At 48.1% G+C, this 22604-nt stretch overlaps 1 protein-coding gene and 1 pseudogene across 1 annotated transcript in view; one reads left to right on the forward strand and one right to left on the reverse strand.

Annotated features, from left to right (window-relative positions):
- The first annotated feature begins 1145 nt into the window (after nucleotides 1-1145).
- Incenp (inner centromere protein) overlaps nucleotides 1146-22604 on the forward strand; it is a 29578-nt gene continuing 8119 nt past the window's right edge. Inside the window, exons 1-10 of the mRNA XM_059261109.1 lie at nucleotides 1146-1654; nucleotides 6230-6380; nucleotides 6796-6909; nucleotides 7929-8689; nucleotides 14310-14361; nucleotides 15877-15955; nucleotides 16076-16193; nucleotides 17173-17224; nucleotides 17630-17744; nucleotides 17816-17950. Coding sequence (XP_059117092.1) covers nucleotides 6241-6380; nucleotides 6796-6909; nucleotides 7929-8689; nucleotides 14310-14361; nucleotides 15877-15955; nucleotides 16076-16193; nucleotides 17173-17224; nucleotides 17630-17744; nucleotides 17816-17950 — 1566 coding nt within the window. The 5' untranslated portion in view covers nucleotides 1146-1654; nucleotides 6230-6240. The remainder of the gene's footprint in view (nucleotides 1655-6229; nucleotides 6381-6795; nucleotides 6910-7928; nucleotides 8690-14309; nucleotides 14362-15876; nucleotides 15956-16075; nucleotides 16194-17172; nucleotides 17225-17629; nucleotides 17745-17815; nucleotides 17951-22604) is intronic.
- On the reverse strand, nucleotides 10822-11581 carry LOC131895180 (elongation factor 1-alpha 1-like; annotated as a pseudogene).

A 22604-nucleotide genomic window follows, 5' to 3' on the forward strand; every position in this document is an offset into this window, starting at 1 on the left:
GAAGTATAGGCGGGACTAACAGAGAGGAGAATTGAGAGAACAGGAAGCTGGGTGAGGGAGACACTGCCAGCCGCCACCATGACAAGAAGCATGTGAAGATGCTGGTAAGCCACGAGCCACATGGCAAGGTATAGATTTATAGAAATGGATTAATTTAAGATATAAGAACAGTTAACAAGAAGCCTGCCACGGCCGTACAGTTTATAAGCAATATAAGTCTCTGTGCTTACTTGGTTGGGTTTGAGCGGCTGTGGGACTGGTGGGTGACAAAGATTTGTCCTGACTGTGGGCAAGGCAGGAAAACTCTAGCTACAAAGACAGGGTGTGTCTATGTAGTTTCGGCGCCTGTCCTGGATCTTGCTCTGTAGACCAGGCTGGCCTGGAACTCACAGAGATCCGCCTGGCTGGGATTAAAGGTGTGAGCCACCACCGACCGGCTTGTTTTCTTTTTTTTAAGGATTTATTTATTATTTATTTATTTATATGTACAGTGTTCTGCCTGCATGTATGCATACAGGCCAGAAGAAAGCACCAGATCTCATTATAGTTGGTTGTTAGCCACCATGTAGTTGCTGGGAACTGAACTCAGGACCTCTGGAAAAGCAGCCAGTGCTCTTAACTTCTGAGCCATCTCTCCAGCCCGCCTGTTTGCCTTCTAATGAGAGACAGAAAAGGAGTGTCTCAGCCGGCCGGGCAGTGGTGGCGCACGCCTTTAATCCCAGCACTCGGGAGGCAGAGGCAGAAGGGAAACTGTAATCAGGATATATTACATGAGGGGAAAAAATCTATTTTCAATAAAAGGAAAAACAATTTTCAAAAAACAAACAAAACCCTTCTTCATCTGTTCATGAACATTCATAGTTTCTACCACCTTTTGGCTACTGAGAATGATTCTATAAAGAAAGTGGAGGTGTAAGTATCTTGGAGGCTTAAGTGTTTTCTTCACAGGTGGTGACAACCCTCAAGGCATACTTTACTGATATATGTGGCTAGAGAATTCTGTTGGGCGTGGCTGTCCAACCTGGAGTGTATTTAGCAAATACTTCCGGGTGACAATCGCTGCTCTAAGGAAACACTCGGTGAGATTTGCAATGCGTTTCTTTTTATTTTTCTTTTTACTTCTCAAAAATAGCAGAGGTCACAAAGCTGTAATTCCGAAAGCAGAATTCTGGATTTGAGACCAGCGAAGTGGCTGGCCCGAACTTAAATCGGCGTCCGGCCATAACCAAGCCCGTCTTCGCAATGCACGCTGGGACTTGTGGTTCCGAGCTTCACTCGCTTACAAGACCAAGAAACCACTTCCTCACTTCTTTGAGTGCCGGGGCTTCCGGAAGTTGGGGCGTGTTAAAAGCGTCTACGTTCTTTCTCCCGCCTCTTAGTCCCACAGATTGACAGCACTGGCAGCCAACAGATAACCGGACTTGTGTAACCTGTTACATGATTGGTTCGGAGTTTTGTAACCGCCCAGACAAACTTGGGGAGAATTGGCTAGCCACAGTTTTGAAAATTCGCCCGCGCTCACCGCCCCGTTGGTCGTCTGGCTGCGGCGAGCCCTGAAGACCCAGAGTCCAGAGGGTCGGGCTTTGTGGCGAGCCTTATCTGCGGAGGCCGTGGTCTGGAATCGGAGTATTCGGGGCAGACGCGGCGCCGCCCGGTGAGTGAGTGCAAGCGGCCGGCGTGGCGGGGTCGCGGTGTTCGGCATCTGGTCTTGTCCGCTTCTCTGCCCAGGCCCCTCACCCTCGTCCTTGTTTCCTGTGGATGTGGGGTCAAATGGTGCTGGGCTTGGAGGTGACCTCCACTCCCGTGCATCTGCTCCCTGGGATCTGAGAATGACCTGTCCCCTCCCCCACGCGGGGCCTAACACCTACTTCGCAGCCTAGGCTGCTCTGTGGACCGGGATCTGAGTCTCCACACCGTAACGGCTGCTCAGCTTCTCACACCCCAGCTGAGCAGCATTTTTAAACTGTCCCAGGTCCGGAGGCCGATCCTGCCTCTTATTATTTTGTCATCCCCACAAGCGTAGTCTGTCAGCAGCGCAGTTCCATCCAGCCTCCTGCGGCCCAGGGTCAGGACTGTGCCGTTCTAAGCTTGTAGGTAGTGTCCAGGAGGCCTGTAGCTAGTGGTCAAGAGCTGTTTAAATCCAGGCTCCGCCTCCCGATTTACTGGGTGACTTTGACTTAGACTTCTTGTCACTTTATTTGTGCATGGGTATCCTGGAAAATGTGGCAAGAAGGAAGTGAGAGGGTCCCTGTCCCGAAGTAGGACTCTGAATGAGAGAGCAACTATAGTGATCGATCTTCATGCTTGGAGGTGTGTGGAGAGAGGTGCTTCGTTCACTTCCTGCACCCTTAGAAGAGAATGTAGTGGAGGCGCTAGTCTGATGAACGGCACGGAAGAAGTATTTATGGAAAGCAAGTGGACCTCCCTTCTCCCTTGGTGGGATTTGGGTGCTCTGGTTCTTTCATGGGCTGAATGAAGGTGAAGTTCCCCAGGAGTCTGATTCTTGTTACACTTCTCCTTTCTCATGGCCACCTCTTCTAACTTTGAGCGAGGACTTGCTAGAAAGCACATTTCCCCATGGAAGAAGTGTGTTTTGGGACTTGGTGAGAGAAGCTGTCGCTCAAGTTGGCAGTTTGAACAAATGCTTCGTAAAGTTACCCACTTGTTGCTTTCTGTAGCTCCTCCGCAAACCTTTGGTGTCCCTGAACAGCTTTCTCTTTGCTGACCTTGAACTGAAGTCTAGGACTTTTCCAGGGCTAGTGCAGAGGGATGGGGAGACTCAGGGGTGGCAATGGAAAGGCCATACTCAAGATTAACTGGCTGCACAGTTAATGCTTTTTGGTTTTGCCCTAGTTAGTGCTGCCCTTGGCAGTTAGCTCAGGGGCTTTGGGTGTGTATTGGCCTGTCCTAACCTGTGCCTAGTGAGTTACTCACTGAGTGTCCCTGTATGTGATAGTGATGGTAAGGGAAGCTTCAGGATTAGTTGATGGATGGATTAATTCATTCCACAAGTGCCAGACATCTGGAGGGCTACACACTTTCTTGTTGATGAGCAAGACTAACAGCTTGCCCGAGTTACTCACTGAGTGTCCCTGTGTGTGATGGTGATGGTAAGGGAAGCTTCAGGATTAGTTGATGGATGGATTAATTCATTCCACAAGTGCCAGACATCTGGAGGGCTACACACTTTCTTGTTGATGAGCAGGACTAACAGCCTGCCCTCGGAGAGCAATGCTTAGTAGGTTGAGAGCAGCAGTAGGCACACACACTCACTCACTCAGTTGCTGGGCACATAACTGGAATCTGTGTGTGTGTGATCTTGGCCTGGGTTGGAGGTCTGGCCCTCCCAGAGGATCTAGGAGCTAAGTGAAAAAGCTATACAAAACAGGAGACAGAGTTCCTAGAAGGCAGAACTTGTTTGAAGAACAAAGGGGTAGTGTACCCCACAAATCAAACCGGAGATCTTTAAAGGAAAACTTGCAAGGCTGCAGCATATTGTGCCATTAAGTTTCAGAAGGATCAGGGAGATCAGAAATGTAGCCTGGTATGTATAGACAGGTTTGTTTTCCTGAAGACAACACTTTGCTTATTCACTCACCCCTCTCTCTCTCATCTCTTTATAGGGCATTTTAACTCTAGGGAGGGGATTGTGGGGTTTCTTTGGAGAGCATGTCTGTGGACCCCTCATTTCTTAGCATTCACCATCATTCTCAGCTCTACTCTCTATTTACTTGTTTGTGTGTCTGTATGTGTGCATGTTGTGTGACAAAACTTTACCTGGGGACAGGCAACACCCCAGGGTTTACCCTAGGTAGGGAACCCACAGCAGACCACCAAAGACGGATACCACCAAAGTCTAACTTGGTGAACCAGTGAGTTTTATTGGGGTTATTTACAGGAGCAGAAATGACTCAGAGATAGCCTCATCACCAAGGCCCACCCCAGCATGGGTGACAGCTTTCAAAAACTGGGAAACCTGCAGTACACTGCACAGTCTGAAGCCAGCTCAACAGGTAGAGAGTGTCCTTTCCAAGTGACTCAGTCAGTCTAGACCTCATCCAGGAAGCTTGGCTGGTTTCTGCTTCTTGCAGCTCAGCTCTGCTTGTCTGAGAGGAACTCTGAGCTTTTATTGTTTAGTCTGGAAAGGAGAGGTGAGGAGAGGCCTGGTGAATCTGGTCAGTTTCAGGCACTTCCTGGAGCTATTTTGAGTTGTTGACTGTCGTTGCTTTGGGGGATCCAGCCTCCAGATAGCTCAGGGCTCAAAGGGAAGTCCACAGCTGCACGTTCTAGACTTTTCTATCTGAGGGGGTTAGGGAAAAAGACACTTACAGACCCTTGATGGTTTCCTTCAGACCTTTTCTTTATTCTTTGCATTCTCTGTTCTTCATTTTCCTGGTGATTTCCTTCTAACTCTCATTCTTGATGTTTTCCTTCCAGCCTATTTTAACTCTCTCTAGCTCTCTCTATTCTTTCCCTTACAGCTCATATACCCTAGCAAAATCTTTCAGGCAATATAAAAACTACAATGTGGTTACATTCTGTTTTTCAAGTGAATGATTAAAATTAATACACAACAAACAGTAAAAACAGCATGTTTTCCATATCCCTTATATGATTAAATGTTTTATGTATTACCGGTGAAAAACAGATTATCCCAAGAACCTATGTGCATTCATACCCAAGCAACTTGTTATAGATTACCCATATGGGCAAGCAAAATATTCTTAGTCAGGTCTTTTACTGGCAGGCTGCATTTTGCAGTTACAAAGAAAGGGCAAATTAATTTATTACTTATTTTGAAAGATAATCTTATAAGGAATCTTAAAGGAATCACAAACCTAAACTTTTATATATGAAAAAGAGTCAGTCAGCTCTACTTTAAATCTTTAGGGTACGTACCCACTCATCAATAGTTTTTTATATCAGGAGATTGAGGGCAAAAATGGGTACATCTTAGTTTCAGTTATTTTCAAAGTTTTGTTTCAGCTGTGTTGCACTCCAAAACCTGTGAACACATCTCCCAACATTAAGGTTAAAAGAATTTAAGCTAGCTGGACTACTGGGACTCAATTGTTTTCTTAATCATTAACCTAAGCCACAGTCTATAAAGCTCCTTAATAGAAACTCATGTGTTCTAGCTGTATAACACTTCCTTGTATTTATTTTTATTCATCAAAACTCTGTATAAACTAACATTATTATCAATTAGATAGGACAGCTTAGGAAGAAACCATCTTCATAATAATCTACAGGTAAAAATACCCAGGATAACAGGATGTTTCCATGAGATAAACACACTACATTACAGGCAGTAGGGATCTCCCCACACCCAATCACACTATGCCAGATACCAGAGAAAGATGGCAGCAGCAAGCATGTAAAGACACAGCAGAAGCAAAAGACATAGCAGGATCCGTGGTCTCGGGGCCTTGCCTGACCAAGATTCACCCATCAGAGTTTGCTCCTGGTGGGCTGATACCTTGGACTTCAGTTGCCACCTGCTGCTCCTCTGACGTGGCCACTGGCAGTTGACCTTCCTTTTTAAGGAGGCTCCTTGCAGATGGAATGGTTCAATCTGGGAGGACACTGTTACACAATCGTGCAGATGTGGCATAGCTTATGTAGAGGCCAGAGGGCATCTTGTAGGAGTTATTTCTCTCCTACCATGTGGGTCCCAGGGATTGAACTCAGGTCATCAGGTATGGTGATAAGTCCCTTAATCTGCTGAGTTGTCCTGCTAGCCCTCCACTGTCATTTTAAATAGGCAGTTGGATTTGATGTCTTGATGGTCTGGTATCTGGGGTCAACACAGGATGGCCATGTCTTAGTCCCCATCCATGAGAAGTGAGAGGAAAGCCCACAAGAAAGTAAACAGTTCTGTATTTGGGTAAAGAGAGAGAGTATGGGGTTGGGGGTGGGTGTTTCCCCTTGATCCAAAAGACCATTTGTAAAGTTTATATCAGAATTAAAGTGTGGGCCTATAGAAACAGTCATGCTCTGTGTTGTGTTGTCAAGAGAATGGGGTTAATGTAACATCACTTCTTTTCATGAGATGAGGCCATTGGGTTGGCGTTTGGAACTCTGCAATGGCAAGAGGCTCTGTATTGGGAGATGCATGGGTTTAGGCACAGAGTATTCTGTTTGATTTTTGGGTCTGGTAGACTTTCCCTGGAAAAGGTCCTGGTTCCTAGCCTTGAATCCTTATGCTTTTTGTCTCTACCTTCACCAGACAGTGCCACCATGGGGACCACAGCCCCAGGGCCCATTCACCTGTTGGATCTATGTGACCAGAAACTCCTGGATTTTGTCTGCAACATGGACAATAAGGACTTGATGTGGCTCAAGGAGATTGAGGAGGAGGCTGAGCGCATGTTTGTCAGGTAAAGACGGGGCATGCTGGGGTGGTGGTGGAGGGGGAGCTCGGTGTCCTGCTAGGTCAGACAAATAGCCTGTCAGGGTTCCTTGCTGAGTGCCTCATGTGCTGGGGCCAACCTAGTGCCGTGGGCAGGGGAAGAGACGATTGAGCCCTTCTCCTGGCTCACTGTAGTTAGCTGTGTCTTTGAGTGTGTGGCCTGGGATATCTTGTCTTGGAACTTGCTGCCCTGCCATATGTCCAGGAGGAAGCTCTGAGTGTCCAGCTGGTGACTTCACATAGCTTTGGAGAGCTTTCCTGGTGATGGTCTCTCTAGCTTGGCTTGTCGTTGCCAAGAATGGGGTAGAATGTCGTCTAGTGAGAGAAGGGGCAGCTCAGCAGTTCCCAGGAAGCCTCAAGTTCACCCTCCTTGTCCTTAACAGAGAATTCAGCAACGAGCCGGAGCTGATGCCCAAAACTCCCTCTCAGAAGAACCGTCGGAAGAAGAGACGGGTGTCTAACATTCAGGATGAAAACAGAGATCCCATGAGGAAAAGGTAGGAAAGGCTGGGTAGGCTGCTGCACTAGGGGTGGTCTCTGGAGACTTTTGGGGAAAGTTTGCTCTGGATGTGCTGATAGGAACAACAGCTGAAAGGCAGTGGTAGTTAGTACCCCACGCTGACACTCCCAGTTGAGATGCCATGGGTAACATGAAGTGTTAATCCAGTTCAGAGTACAGGTGTGAACTTCTGTACATTGGTGGCAAAGGTGGAGATGGAGTTTGAGTTGAGGTTTGGAGGAGGGGAGAGGCACCAGAGGTGTGGCCCAGGTTGTTGGTTCCCAACTTCTCTGTTGTTGGGTTTGTTACAATTCCCTGCAGGAATGGTGGTGACTGCGGTACTCAGGTAAAGATGCTGGTCATTCTAATCAGGCAGCCCTGGTATGTATGTCAACCAGTTTCATGCCTCAGCAGCTATATGTCCTTGGAATGAATTTCCATCTCTCTGTTTTCTTTTTTTTTTTTTTTGGTTTTTCGAGACAGGGTTTCTCTGTGTAGCTTTGCGCCTTTCCTGGAACTCGCTTTGGAGACCAGGCTGGCTTCGAACTCACAGAGATCCGCCTGCCTCTGCCTCCCAAGTGCTGGGACTAAAGGCGTGCGCCACCACCGCCCGGCATGTTTTCTTATCTTCCAAAGTGGAATAATGGTGCCTGCCTCCTAGGGCCATCATCTCAGGCTTGTGAATTGAGAAAGTGAGTGAAGTTTGCAGAAGGTGCTTAGCACAGTGTGATCACAGAAGTTCCTGTGACTTTAATCTTCCTGGCAGTTCTATGAGTAATGGAACTCATTGTCATCCATTTACAGTTGGGGAGACTGAGGCTCAGAGAGGAAGAACTGGGGTCTCATGGCTAGAGATGATAGAGTCTACATTGGAACCTCCAGGTTTTGCCTTCAGACCCTTTGCTCATACTTCATTGAAGCTGGTGGCTACTAGGGAGATGGATGTACTCTAATTTTATTTTTGGGATACCCCTGCCCTATTAGGCTGTCTCAGCTTCTGTTCTGCTGCCTCAACAGGTTATCCCGCAGGAAGTCTCGGAGCAGCCAGTTAGGCACCCGCTGCCTCCGCAGCAAGGACAAGGCGGAGAAGCCGGCTACCATTGTTGGGGAGAATGGCTCCCCTGTGTTGCGTCGGATAACTCGGGCTGCAGCTGCAGCAGTGGCAGCCTCTGTGGCATCAGCTGCTTCCTCTCCCACTGCTGAGTCTCCCACAGTGCTCAAGAAAGCCGTGGTGGAGGTGAGCACCAGAGAGCAACTGAGTGCAGAGCTACACCTCGTCCAGCTCAAAGGTAGCCTTCCTCCATCTTCAGTCCCAGCTCCAGCCACACCGCCAGCTTCCCAAGGCATCCTGACTTCGGAGGAGGAATCAACAGCCAAGGAGTCAGAGGCTGGGAAGCTGGAATCTGTCGCAGTGAGCTCCCTCAAGGCTACCCCCCAGAGCCCCAAGAACAGAGGGGTTGGGGCAGGACGTTCTGTTTCCAAGCTCAAGATTGCTCAGGCCTCCCGGGGCCTGCAGGACTCTCCTGGCTCTCCAGACTCTCCATGGCAGGAGAGGGTGCTTTCTCCTCTCCTACCAAATAACATCTTGCCCACCACAGCCAAGAGCCCTCTTGGGAATGTTCGGTCAGTGCGACGAAGCCTGATTTCCCAGGATCCCCAAATGCCACTAGCCACAAAGTACTGTTTGGTGGCCAAACAAGAAAATGCTAATCGTAGGTCAAGCAGAAGGCTTGCCAGGAAGGCTGACAAGGAGCCAGAGGCCTCTGCTCGCATCATCTGTGAGTGTGGGGCAAGTGTGGGGTGATGGTGCAGTGGGTGGCTCGGTGGGGGTGTTTCTGAGAGAACTTTCCATTGACCCTTTGTGATATGCTTCTCATGTGAACTCTGCGTGGAGTCTATCTAGCCATGCCTGGCTGTTGAAAATGTGTCTAGTCTGATGGAGAAGCTGATTTTATGCCCCTGGGCGAGGCAAGTTCTCTACTACTGGGCAGTGTCCCCTAGCCCTTGTTTTTTTGAGACAGGCTCTTGCTATGTAGCTCAGGCTGGCTTTGGACTCAAAGTCCTCCTGCCTCAGTGTGAGGATTGTAAGTGTGTACCACCAGTGAGCTGATTTTAAGGTTTGTTTGTTTTTCTCTTTAATAGTATGCGTGTCCACATGCACATACCTTGCCGTGTGTGTGTGTGTGTGTGTGTGTGTGTGTGTGTGTGTGTGTGTAAGTAAGTCAGGACAACTTGTAGGAGTCAGTTCTCTCCTTCCGTTGTGTTGGTTCTGATGATTGAACTCAGGTTGACAGGCTCAGCAACGGGTGCCTTTACTTCTGAGTCATCTCACTGGCCCTGACATTTAATTGTCATTGCACTTTCTTCAATGTAGATTTAAATGGCCACATATAGCTAGTGACCTGCCACTACTGGGTGACAGATTTAGTTCAACTTCGTTCATAGATAAGGAAATAGGCCTAGAATGTTAGCCCCAATATTCCCATGGTCCTTTTCCCCAGAGTCAGTATATCCGTTTTTGCTGTTTTGGAGTGATGGACTTAAATTCACTGTTCCTGTATGTAACTCCAAATGGTGAAACTGCTGTGGAGATGTGCCACATAGAGCATGTGGGCTGGTACGCGGTGACTGCTTTCATTATGATCAGATCCAAGCCCAGAGGGCCATTGCTCTGCTGAGGCTAGATCTTATGAGCCATAGAGGAAAGCAGGCAGGGTTGGCTGTCTGAGTGGGTGGGGACTTGTGGGTTTGAAGGACAGTTGTGCTCTGTCCAGGTGGAGAAAATGTAGCACTAGCTATCCTGGCCAAGGAAACAGCTTGCACAAAGACTGGGAGACATCAAGTAGTGAGTGATGGGCTGCCTGGTGCTTCTTGCCACTAAAGTAAATGTCTGGTGGCTGGAGGTTCTTAGGCACCCTGTAAAAACAGAGAAGGAGGCTGCTAGATCAGCCTCCTGCAAGACCCAGATTAGAGGACAGGCCAAGTTTTGTAGTAAATGGGACATAAGTCTATCTGGCTTCGGTAAGATTTGTGGAAGAAAATCTGTCTGCAGCAGTGGTTTTGGCTCCTCAGGGTTTATACCTTTTAATAGAAGAGGAAACTGGGGTAGACAGGCTATAGAGTCCAGAAACTGGGACTCGAGCCCTCTTGCATTCCATCCAGGAAAATAGGTGCTGAGGGAGCTGGGGTTTGTCAGGCAGGTGAAGACATCACACCTTGGAAGGTTCTCTGGCCCAGCTCTAGGCTCTGCAGCCTGGAGAGACAATCTGGGCCTTGTGCAGCACAAGATTTGGCACACTGTCCATTTTGGATTCAGGAGGCCTGGGGTGGGGTGGGTGTCACAGGTGGTACTTAGATTTCTTCAGGCCTGAAATTGGTCCTGGGGTGGGGGGTCTACAGGGCTAGATGAGCCTGGAGCTATGGGAAGGGTAGGAGGAACTGGGGAGAATCTCATAGACACCTCCCTCTTTTTTTTGAGACAGGGTTTCTTTGTAGCCCTGGCAGTCCTGGAACTCGCACTGTAGACCAGGCTGGCCTTGAACTCAGAGGTCCTCCTCCCAAGTGCTGGGATTAAAGGTGTGTGCCACCATGCCCAGCTCCCTCTCTAAATTAAAGCCCCACTCCTGTTCCTTCCCATCTCCCCATTCGAATCCTGTTTACCCTGCTATTTCCTTCTCTACCCCTCCCCCACAATCCCTTTTTACCTTCCTAGTTTCTGCAGTTACTCCAGGTTATATACTCAAATCTGAAGATTTGGAGTTAGGAACCAAAGGTGAAAGTACATGAGACATTTGTCTTTCTGGGTCTGAGTCACCTCACTCAATGTAATCTTTTCTGGTTCCATCCATTTACCTGCAGATTTCATGATTTCAATTTTTACAATGGAATAGTTAATGTATATGTATATCAATCCACCAATTTTATAGACAGTGTGGAGGGGCTGTTGCAAACTCTTGTCAGTTGGGCGAGTTGGTGGTAGGATACAATTTAAAGCTTCCAGCAGTGTGGTTCCAAAGACACTGCCATCTTTATGGGTGACTTTTTATCCCTTCAATCGAGACATATTAACACCTGGCTCCAGCATTTTGCAAGCATTCCAACCAGAAATTGATATAAATGCTACTGTGTCAGGATTGTAGCCAGTTTTCTGAATGGATGTACTGATTCCCTTAATTTCCTCATATCTCTTCTTGCTGTAGGGTGGCTTAATGGAATCCATTTTGTTGGCACCAACAATTAGCTGTCTCACACCCAGTGTGTAAACCAAAAGGGCATCCTCACAGGTCTGCCCATTCTGGGAGATACCAGCTTCAGATTCACCAGTACTAGCAGCAACAATCAGGACAGCACAGCCATCCTGAGATAATGTCTGCACTGATGTTTTTGCTCAAATCTCTGTGTCCTGGGTCTTCAGTGATCGTCACATAATGTTTGCTGGTAATTTCCATAGGAAGATGTCAATAGTGATACCCTGCTCACGCTTTTAGTTTCCCCAAGACCAAGACTCAGGTGTACTTGAAAGAGCTGCTTCCTATCTCAGCAGCCTCCTTTTCAAACTTCACAGTGGCTTGTCTGCTCCATCACGTCTGTAGATGGCCAGTAGTGGTAGACTTGCCGGAATCTACACATGCAAGGGTGACACTGTGGATGGGAGTCTTTTCCTTTCCCATTTCTGCTTCAAATTAGTGGTGGTTCATAACAGTAAACCTGTAGCTCGCACTGTAGACCAGGCTGGCCTTGAACTCAGAGGTTCAATAAGCATTGCCTATTGCTCTTCCCACAGCCTTCCCAGCTCATGGATGGGCTTCTGGGTTGTTTGTGAGCAAGCCTGTCTAATCCCAGCCCAACAGTCATCTTCCTTCTTGAGACAGAGGGATGGTGGGGAAGAGGCAGGGACTAGAATGTGGAGTCACTCAGCTCCCAGGTGACCTTGGGTATACCTCTTCTCTTAACCTCAGTTTCCTGTCTGAAATGGTAATGGCATTTGCCTTGAATGTAGTTGGAGAACTAATCTTAGTGCTTGGATATGGTACATGGTTAGTAACTCATTGAGACAAGTTAACCCTGGACTGTGTTACTGAAACTCAAGGGATGAGAAAGGGCAAGGCAGAGGTGTCCTGGTGCTTTTCTGATGTCAGGCTCTAAGGTGGACCTGGGTGGGTTCTCCCTAAGGCAGCTTTTGACACACCTGCAGTAGGGGAGTGGGAAGGAATGAGGCCAGAAAAGGAGACTGGCAGGAAAGGGTGGTTCGGAGCCTCTGGAATCTAGTGGTGGTGCACAGAGGACCCGAAGCCTCTTGTCCTCCTGGTCTGGTGTGCATTCCCCAGGAGGAAGCTTTCCAGCATTAGTAGGTGACGGGGACAAGGGTCACTGCTGTGGGGTTTCTAGAAACTCCAGCTGTGTAGGTCAGGTTTGTCATTCAGGCTTCATGGCTAGTTTTTTTTAATTGGAGGGTAGCTCCTCCTCAGTCCGTAGGCCAGGCCACTTTGACACTGGGCCTGTTCTGACATGCAGGGGCTGCTTAACATTCCAAAAAGTCTTTGTGCTGTGGAATAGTTAGGTGTTCACTTGGGTGTCTTCTGATTTTCTGGCCTTTTTACCTCTCTCCTCCCGCAGTCAAGGAGCTTGGAGTCAGGAGAGAGAGGCAGGGCAGAGGAGGGTGTCAGGGCGCACTGTGTAGCATGAGTCAGTTGAAGAAAGAGGCACTCCAAGATGAAATTTTAAAGCATATGTGGCATCAGGAAGGTCCAGCCTCTCTGATGGACTGAACTCCTGAACAACCGTACAAAGGCATATTTATTGATTGTTACACAAAGTATTTCCTCATACCAAGATCTCTAGTCTAATTTACATGTTTTACTAAAGGAGAGCATCACATGCCCCCATGACTCTAATCCGTTATTATATATCGTTTGCAATACACAATAATACGAGAGCCTCAGGTGACCAAAGTCGTGGGATGGCTGCAATGGCCCCTTCAGCAGAACAGTTCTACAAGTCATGGAAAACAATCACTGTTTTCCACAAGGATTCTTCAAGGTCAAGGTACTTCTAGAAAACAGCTGTTCATTCTAATGTGTACCCCCCAATCAGTGACTTAAATTCCTACAACAGAGGGAGCAGATCTTCTGGCCATAGACCCCTGAAGGTAGCATCTGTAGCTGCCAGTCTCATATTGTTGCTGCTCCCTCCTGGCCCCCAGCCTGGATCCCATAGTCCAGAAGGGAAAATTCCTGCTTCTTGTTACTGCTGAGTTCTCCCTGAGCCCCGCCAGTTTGTTACTCCGGTTTGTAGCCTGTCTTCCCTGTTTTTCTTAGGCCGGGGCACCACCTAGGTTCCTTGTCTCCTTAGCTCTGGTCTGTCTTTCCTGACCCAGGAGCTGACCTTTTTCTAAGCCCCCCAAAGCCCTTTTTTCACTTTGTGGTCTTGGCAAGTGTTTTTCCTTCTTCCTAGATCATTGACACCATCCCACGCTGTAGTCTAGATAGGCCTAGAATTTACTATAAAGCTCAGGCTAACTTTGAACTTGTGGCAATCCCTTTGTCCCGGCATCCTGAGTGCTGGGATTAAAGATATGAACCATCATGCCTGTAATTAATACTTCTCCAAGGACATTCCTCATTGAAACTGGCCATTGCTTTACTGTGTATGATAGGATGGTAGAGTTTGGTGCTGAAACCTTGATGGATGCTAAGCTTCAGCATTTTCTCCTTGACATTGTTGCTTTGGTGCTGTTTAGACTAATATTAATATAGTAAGAAGGAAAAGTCACACTTTAGTACAGCAGTGAAAATAGTTAAGACCTGTGGATCACACAGAAGGGTCTCAAGTATTTCCAGCAGTTGGAGAATACACTTTGAAAACCACTGTCTCCCTCTCCCTCCTCCTCCCCTTTGGTCTTCAGTTCAGGTCTCCTCATCTAGGCTTTAGCATCCTTGACTTGGTTGTTGCACGTACCCTAGTTTACTGTATAAGATCATCTGATGCTGGTATGAAGACCAGACAGTGGCCTTGTTGGTTTTTACTACCATTGCATTGAGCCTCCAGCCCCTGGCTCAAAGCCCAATACATAGTAAGCACTTGATGAATATTTGTTGAGTGAATAAGCTGCTTATGTTGGAACCCAATGTTATGGCAGACATCCCTCTTTCCAAGATGCTCCTAGCCTCGTAAAGAGGTGGGGGTGTGCCTGCTAGGCAAGCAACATAAAGCTAATAGCTGCATTGAGGTTGTGTGAGGATGAATGAGGGTGAGACCCGGGGCACAGTGAGGCCTGTGTGTGTGTCTATGAAAGAAGCAGGGATCATGTCCTTGTCAGAACTTCCTGGACTTCTTGGTCTGGTTCCTGACTGGTTTCCGATGGCATCTTTTATTTTTTTTTTTCCATTTCTCGTTCAGGTCACAGTTACCTGGAGAGGCTCCTGAATGTTGAAGTGCCTCAGAAAGTTGGGTAAGTTCCATGCCAATGCCTCCCACAGGGGTGGTCAGGGCACATTGGGAGTTGGGGGGTGGAGGTGACCACCAGGTGGAAGCCTTCCCTCCTCATCCTGGATGCTCTCCATGACACTGTCGACAGCCGTGCTCCCTTAGCCTGGTCCCTGTGTAACCAGGCAGCAAGTAGCATGACTGTCAGGTCTCCAAGCAACATTCCATCAGTATTACTTGTTAGCTCTGGCGCATGAGTTCCATGGCTGTAAATGAGGCATAACAACCATTTAAAATGAGGTTGTGATGGAGTGTTGTAGTCTAGGGCGCAGGGGTGCTTCCTGAGCTGGATTAGACCTAGCATTACTTGGGGCCAGGACACTGACTTCTCAGAGGTCATGCTCTGCTATCCTGAGCTAGCCCTTCCTTACTTTGGGTCAGAGGTTCAGTGCTTGGGATGAGGAAATGGGGCCTGGGCGTACCTTTGGCTTAGCTGGCCCCCGGGTGAATAGTGAGTAGGCCTCAAAAAAGATGGGACTTTTCTGGTCCCCCTAGATTGAGACAGACCTGGGTAAAGTATTTGTCTGCTCTGCATCGCTGGAACAATGCCTAAGATACTCACCTTACAAAGGAAAATAGTTTATCTTAGCTCACAGTTGTAGAGCCTTCCACCCATGACCAGTCAGCTCTGTTGCTTTGGGGAGCAGTACATCATGACAGGAGTGTGGTAGAACAAAGCTATTTACCTCATGGCTGGGACTTGAAAGAAGAAAGGGAGCAAAGGGCTATGATCCCATATTCATCTTCATGGGCATACCCGTGCTGGGGATGCTGTGAATGTGTTGCTCTGATTGATTGATAAATAAAACGCTGATTGGCCAGTAGCCAGGCAGGAAGTATAGTGTAGGCAGGTAAGGAGAGGAGAATTCTGGGAGGTGGAAGGCTGAGTCAGGAGACGCTGCCAGCCACTGCCGCCATGAAAAACAAGATGTAAAGTACCAGTAAGCCACAAACCATGTGGCAACTTGTAGATTAATAGAAATGGGTTAATTTAAGATATAAGAACTAGATAGCAAGAAGCCTGAGCCATTAGGCCAAACAGTTTAAATACTATAAGTGTCTGTGTGTTTATTTGGGTCTGAGTGGCTGCAGGTCTGAGCGGGACTGGAGAAAACTCCAACTACATACCCGTAATAAGCTGAAGCCCTCCAGCTAGGTCCCACCTGTCCAAGTTTCCACTGCATTTTAGTAGTTCTATACTGGGAACAGAGCCTTTAATACATAGGTCTTTGAGGACAGTGAAGATCCAAACCAGAACAGGTTCCCATCCCAAATGAGATCTCTTGACAGGATATCAAACAAGATTCAGAAACTGACATCACTCTCTACTCAGGAAGCCACTGGTGATGGCTGCAGTCTTCCTATCCAGCCTAGACTGTTGGTTTGTGGTCCAAGTCTGGTCACTTAATATTGGCCCTACCTTGAGGAGTTAGCAAAAGTTTGGACTTAGAGTTCTCACCATGCCCTGCTTTGCTTTCAGCCTGGAGCAGGAGCCCACTGAGGAGGCTGAGCCTGAGGAAGCAGCGGAGGAGCCGGAGGTGGCAGCGGAGGAGCCAGAGGTAAGGCCACAGGCCAGAGACAGATAGGTCTTTAGTGCTCCAAGTCTGAAGCTATGTGCCACGGCTATCCTGAACCTCAGGATCCACGTGGGCTTCTTCAAGCCTTGGTTCTTCCTGTAGGTCTCCAAAAACAGTGGCTGTACTTCGAAGCGTCACAGTGCCACCAAGATTGTGATTAACACGCCTACCTCGAAGCCTGTGGCCACTGGCCAGGCAACAGCTACTGAAGAGCAGCAAGGTGAGTTGGCTTGGCCCTGACTCTTGGAATACAGAGCCTCATTTTCTGGTCTGATAGGCCAAAGATAAATTAAACCTGAAGAGGCCATGATCTTCTGGCTGGAGCTGCTACTGAGTGTCACGTGAGTAATTATAGCTGGGTGATTAGGAAGAGGAGAGAAGTGTCTGAATGAGGTGAAGGTATGAAGGTGCCATGTCAAGGTCTTGAGGCCCACTGCAAGGGATTCATGAAGAACTACAGACTGGGGTCTGAATGTCTACCTGGCCTCTTGCTCCTGGCTTGTTTTTAACTTTTCTAGTTCAGAAAGGGCAGGATTACTGTGGACTTTGGGAGCTGGTTAGGAGCCCTTGCCTGGCTTCCCAGGCTGCTAGTAGACTCTTGGAGTCTGGCTCCTGTTTCTCTGTGGAGGATGATTTCCCTAGTGTGAAGAAATGGTAGCTGTAAGGTTTTGAGCAAAGTGTCCTCTTTATGAAAGGGTCAAGGACAGTTGTGCCAGCCTGAAAGCTCCCAGAACTGCTGCAAAGACCCTTGGGAGTAAAGGGTGCTTCCTCTTGATGTGAAATAGGATGTGCTGTGCCCTGTATGATGCCCCCATAAAGGAACCTTCCTCTCCTGTCATGGTAGTACCAACCGAAGGCCAGAAGAGTAGTAGAGTTTACAGCTTGTCATAAGGTTTCTGCACATAATTTTTGTGGTTAGAGGGGGTGGCACGTAGTGTGAGGCTTCGGTGATACTCTCCTGCCATTTGTGTCACAGTTGCCAAGTATTAGGGCTGAAGGACCTGACTTGGGGGCCAGTATCCTGGGCTCAAGGCTAATTACTGCTAAGGTTGGTGTTTCTGCCACTGGCCACCCTGAGGTTGCCAGGAGGAGGCCTTGCTCCTGCTGTAACTGTTGCTGCTGGACCCCTTCCCTAAAACTGGCACGTATACCCCACTGGCATCATCCATACAAACCCTCTGAAATTGCTCTCTTCACAGAACCCAAGCTTGACCAAAGAGATGGACACAGAGAACCACCCCAGAGTGTCAGGTTTGCATCTGGGAAGGGGTATACCAGTAGTTCTGCTCTGAGGCTTCCAGAGGGCCTTGAACCAAGCTGGGGTCATTGTGTAGGGAGGGCAGGTATGTGGCCAGGCATTCTGCTTCTTGGCTGGTGCCAACTCTATTCTCTGACCAAACAGGAAACAGCTTGATTCTGTAGATGCTGGCTTGGGAATGGGTGATCATGTCCCTCTGCATCCTTCTGGCTCTGTGACCTTTGACTGGCTATCTCCATTTTTCTGAGTGGGCAGCAAAGGGCCAGTCTGCATTCTCTTTCAGTCTGTGGCTTGAGCCCAGATTTTTTTTTTTTTGCAAAGGATGATCTTTATGGGATGTAGTAGGGCTGTGAGGTGGATTCTCAGGCCATCTTTATGATGTGTCCTGTCCTGGGCAGGAGGAAACGCAGCTACAAGCAGGCAATGAGTGAACCAGACGAGGAGCAGCCGGAGGATGAGGAGCTTCAACCCCCCCAGAACAAGACCCCTTCCCCACCCTGTCCAGCCAACAAGGTATGCAGGTTCTTGCCCTTGCTTGGTGTCTGCCCTACCTGCTCTGTGCTGACCCTGGCCCTGGTCTGCAGGTGGTACGGCCCCTCCGGACCTTCTTGCACACAGTGCAGAAGAACCAAATGCTCATGACCCCTACTTTGGCCTCCCGAAGCAGTGTCATGAAGTCCTTCATTAAACGCAACACTCCCCTCCGTGTGGACCCTAAGGTAAGGGAGCCTGTCCCCTGGCTGTGCTTTGCTGGAACTGGGGGCAGTGTGGTTGAAGGCTCTTAGTTTGCTCAAAGTAGTGTGGGCCTGGGCATACAGAGACCTGGCACTGATCATAGGCCAGTGAAAGCCTCTGGTCAGGGGTTGCCTCAATACTGTGCTACTGTGCTGACGTTATGGATCCTGGGCTATGACTCAGAAGCTCAGTTGCTTGGTGAGCCCGAGGCTGGAAAGTAGGAGGATTGGCTTAGCAGACCTAATGCTGGCCATCATGTCCACAGAGCAGTGGTGGGAGTGACTTGGAAGAACAGGTGAAGACACCTTTCTTGTTGGGAGAGAGGGTTGGGTGAGATGAGGTGGCAGTGTGAAAGGAGTGCATGGCCTGCCCTTTAGGACACCCCTTAGCACTAACTCTTGGTGTTTTTCTGTTTCCTCTCCACAGTGCAGCTTTGTTGTAAGTAAAGCCTTTTCCTGTCCCTTTACAGAGCTCACCCAGTTCTTAACTATCCATGTCACTGTGTAGCTGACCGCTCCTGTGGAAGCACTAACATCGCAAGTGGGAGTGTTAGGAAGGCAGATGTGCATGTGGGGGGCACTGGAGTCACCAGGGTAGCTGGTGGGATCCAGCTGTTCTGGGACTCTGCATCCTCCCACTGTAGAGCTTTCCCTCGGCCGTAACCTACCCTGTTACAGGGAGGACCCAGGTAGGGTGTGACCTGCAGTGTTTATCCAGGCCACAGCTATTTAAGTGCTTCCCACGGCCATCTACTTCCTCATCCCTAGCACTGGGGCCTGAGGGTCAGAGAAAAGAACAGACATGTCTCTGGTCCACAGAGCCATTGAGATTTAGTGGATCATAGACCTGAACAGTAGCCCTGATGGGGGTATGTGATGGGGTAGGACTGGTGGCTTTACACTGAGACTAGGTCCAGATGTCATTGGCATCTGGAAACAAGACCAAAGAAGCTGTTCTTTTCCCAGACACCTCAGAGCTGAGCTGAGCTGGGCTAGATCACTATCTGTGAGCAAGAGGTTTGGAGAACTGGGACCCGGGCACAGCCCACAGTCCTGTTCCCTGTGCCTGGAGGTTGCTGTCTAGACCAGTTATTTCTTAGCTTCTTGGCATCTGTTTAAAGAATTGAAGATGCACACACACATATAAAAAATGTGGGATTTTCTTTTAAAATTGTGTGTGTGTGTGTGTGTGTGTGTGTGTGTGTGTGTGTATGTACATGCACTTGCAAGCACTTGGTATGGGACATGTTTGGAAGGTAGTTAGAGGACAGTTTTTTGGAGTCTGTTTTCCTTGCATCATGTGGGTTCTGGGGATCAAAGTAAGGTTGTCAGTCTTGGAGGCAGGTACTTTTGCTCTTCTCAGAGGTTCAGTATAGCCAGAAGTTTCTCCCATCCTGCCCGGCCCCACGTCAGGATAAATCTCCCCCACTCACATCTAGCAGCTGCTCGGTCCTAAGTAAACACACAGAGGCTTATATTACTTACAAACTGTATGGCCTGTGGGTCAGGCTTCTTGCTAGCTAGCTCTTATAACTTAACTCAACCCATTTCTGATAATCTATATGTTGCCACATAGCCATGGCCTTACTGGTCTGCTGGCATCTTGTTGCTCCTTGGGCAGCGGGCTAGCATCTCCCCCAGCTCCACCCTTCTTTGTCTCATCTTTAGTTTGAATGTACCACCTGACCTTATCCTGCCCTGTCATAGGCCAATGCAGCTTTATTTATCAACCAATCCGAGCAACACATATTCACAGCGTATAGAAAGACATCCCACAGCAGTTCAGGATTTAAAAGTGAAAGTTCAGAGTAGATACACTACAAGGGAAGAGCAGGGTCCTGAGTGGGTCCAGGAGAAAGGGGAACTGGTTCCTAGGAACAGGGTATAGATGGTTTTCTGCTCTGATAAACTTTTGATTGACAGTTGGAAACTTTGACCTATGCAGGTGTGGGTTATACATCCCATAATTTTAGCAATATGTATGCCCAGAAATACATAGGCATGTGATGTTAATAAGGGTTTTCCCCCTAAATGTCCTCATGCTGAGGACACAGGTTGCTTTATTATGCGTTCAATCTAAAACTGCTTTGGCTCACTTCCTTCTAGTTCTGTGATGGGTTGCAGGGTGCGTTTGACCACAGACTACAAACAAAATTGCTAGGGAGGAGAAGGGTGCTGCTTTTTCTGGAATGGATTGTGTGTAGCTGCAGCTAGAGCAGTTGCTCAGTACTTTGTTGGAAAAGGGGTGCTTGTTGCTCAGGTCATGAAGGATGTCCTGGGTTGCTGAGCTCTGTACACCTGCCTGCTTCTCACCTTGGTGCAGCCCCTTGTTCTTAGAGTTCCCGAGAAGCGTTGTGAAGACACCTGGAGGGCTTCTGCCTTCAGCCGATGCCTTGGCAGGTGGGAGGCTCTCAGCAGCTGCCCGGATGGGTCCTGAACAGAGGCTTCTCCACCCTGCGTAGCATGTCTCCAGTATGCTAGTTTGCCAGCTGTGTGCCTTCAGGGAGTTATTTTTGTGCCTGGCAGTGAGGAAGGCTTGACTTGTTCCTTCCTCCATTGGCTGTTCATTTCCTCCTCTTCTCTATATTGACTAAGGCCTTGCAGGGATCATGGGCATAGCCAAGAGGCACTGCAAGTTGCCCTTTCCTGCTCTGGGGACCCAAGTCCCTGCAGAGGGCATCTGGTGGGTATAGCTCAGATACCAGAGACCAGGAAGGTTGAAGTGTTCTGGGTCTTGGACACCTGAGTTTTCTCAGCTACAAAATGAGAGTACTTGAGGAGATTTGGTGACTTGGAGAGTGAGTGTGCGTGCTTTGAGAGCAAGGCCAGGTGTAAAGTAGTTTGTTGAACACATGCAAGGGAGAGTGCTCAGGCGAAGCCTCCAGGCAGAAGCGCCTACTCCAGCTTGTAGTTTCCTCTCATTTTGCTTGGGCCTTGAGGGTGGTTCTGGCAACATAGATGACCAGAGCTCATCTGAAGTCCGGGCCAGAGAAGAAATGAATTCTGTAACACGACGACTCTGAAAGCACTGATTTACAAATAATGCAATAGAAAAAATGCTCTGGCTGGTGCTGGGAAATTTTAACACTCAAGCTTAAGAATGAAAGTCTGTATCTCAGTCTTGTTGAAAGCTGGAGTTTGATTGGCTATAGAAGGAAAAAAAGTGGATGGTGGTGAACATTGGGTACCACCCAGCCTGTGTTTCTGAAATGCTTTTTTCCCAAGGAGAGCATGTGTGTACAGTAGGGTGGGAGAGAAAGTTGGAGTGTTACCCTCCTGTTTGTTTGTTGTTTTGTGTGTGTGTGTGTGTGTGTGTGTGTGTGTGTGTGTGTGTGTGTGTGTGTTTAAGACATGGTCTGAAGTAGCCCAGGTTGGCCTTCAGCTCCTAATCTTCCTGGCTTTACCTCCCAAATCCTGGGATTATAGGTGTGTGTCACTATGTCTGGTTTCCATTTTTTCTTCCTGAGTCTGGGTAGTTGGAGAACCAGGGACCTACTAAAGGTCACCCATTTCTTCCATGTGGATTCCCCCAAGACCAGCGCTTTTCAGGCCCTTCTGTACCCAGCTTGGCTTCTATAGCTCCTGATGTCCCTCCTTCTTCCCATTTTTCTCTTAAATGTCTTTTGTTCCTCTGATCTCAGCAGCCGCACACCTGTTCTTAGTCACTAGGAATATTTTTGGGGGATGCCTTGTGAATTGTGTTGAGTCATATGCTACCTTTGGTGGTTAGCCACTGTCCTTCCAGATAAGGTTTTTGATCCTGTCTAAATATTGTTGCATTTGAAGTAAGTTTCTTATAAACACCACATAATTGGCTTTTTAAAAAATTTTGGCAAATGTCTTCTATTACACACACACACACACACACACACACACACACACACACACACATATGTTTATATATATTTTTTATTTTATGTGTATGGGTGTTTTATCTGTATATATGTCTGTGCACCATGCACTACCTGCATGCTTGGTACCCAGGAAGGCCAGAAAGGGCATCAGACCCTCTGGACCTGGAGTTACAGATGGTTGTGAGCCCCCTTGTGGGTTCTGGAAAGCACTCGTCTGGTCCTTGGCCAGGGACCGTTTGGAGCCCCTCCGACGCTGGCTGTGTATGGCTGTGACTGTGTTCCCGTGGCTTTGCGGGTCTGCCTGGGAGGTGATGCCAGCACTGATCTGCTGTACGGCTGGCTATCTCTTAATGTTGTTGTAAACATTATTAACACAGGCATACCACAAGAAATTTGGAAACTAAAAGGAAAGACATACCATCCTTGATCTAGCTCACTAGCCTGTACAACTGTGTTAACATTTCATGGTACTTTTTTTTAAGAGTGTGCATATTCCTAGCATGTATTGAAAGTTGTAGTGATAAGTGACTGTTCCTTCATCCTGCCCTCCCAAATAGAACGTTAGCAGACACTTTGTAAGTTGCCTTCCTTTCTCTTTGCATTCTTAGTCTTTAGTCTTTTTTTTCAAGCTGTTTATTTAATTATAATCAACACACATCTAATTTGAGGCTGCTTTTTGTGTTACTTACAAATTGGGGTTTGAGGAGCTATTCAGGTCCTCCTGAATGCCTGTGCTTGCCTAGGGTGGGCACAGGGTACGCTGGGACATCTCTTTCTGAGAGGCA

This window comes from Peromyscus eremicus, chromosome 1 (genome assembly GCF_949786415.1).
Source record: "Peromyscus eremicus chromosome 1, PerEre_H2_v1, whole genome shotgun sequence".
NCBI classification, from domain to species: domain Eukaryota; kingdom Metazoa; phylum Chordata; class Mammalia; order Rodentia; family Cricetidae; genus Peromyscus; species Peromyscus eremicus.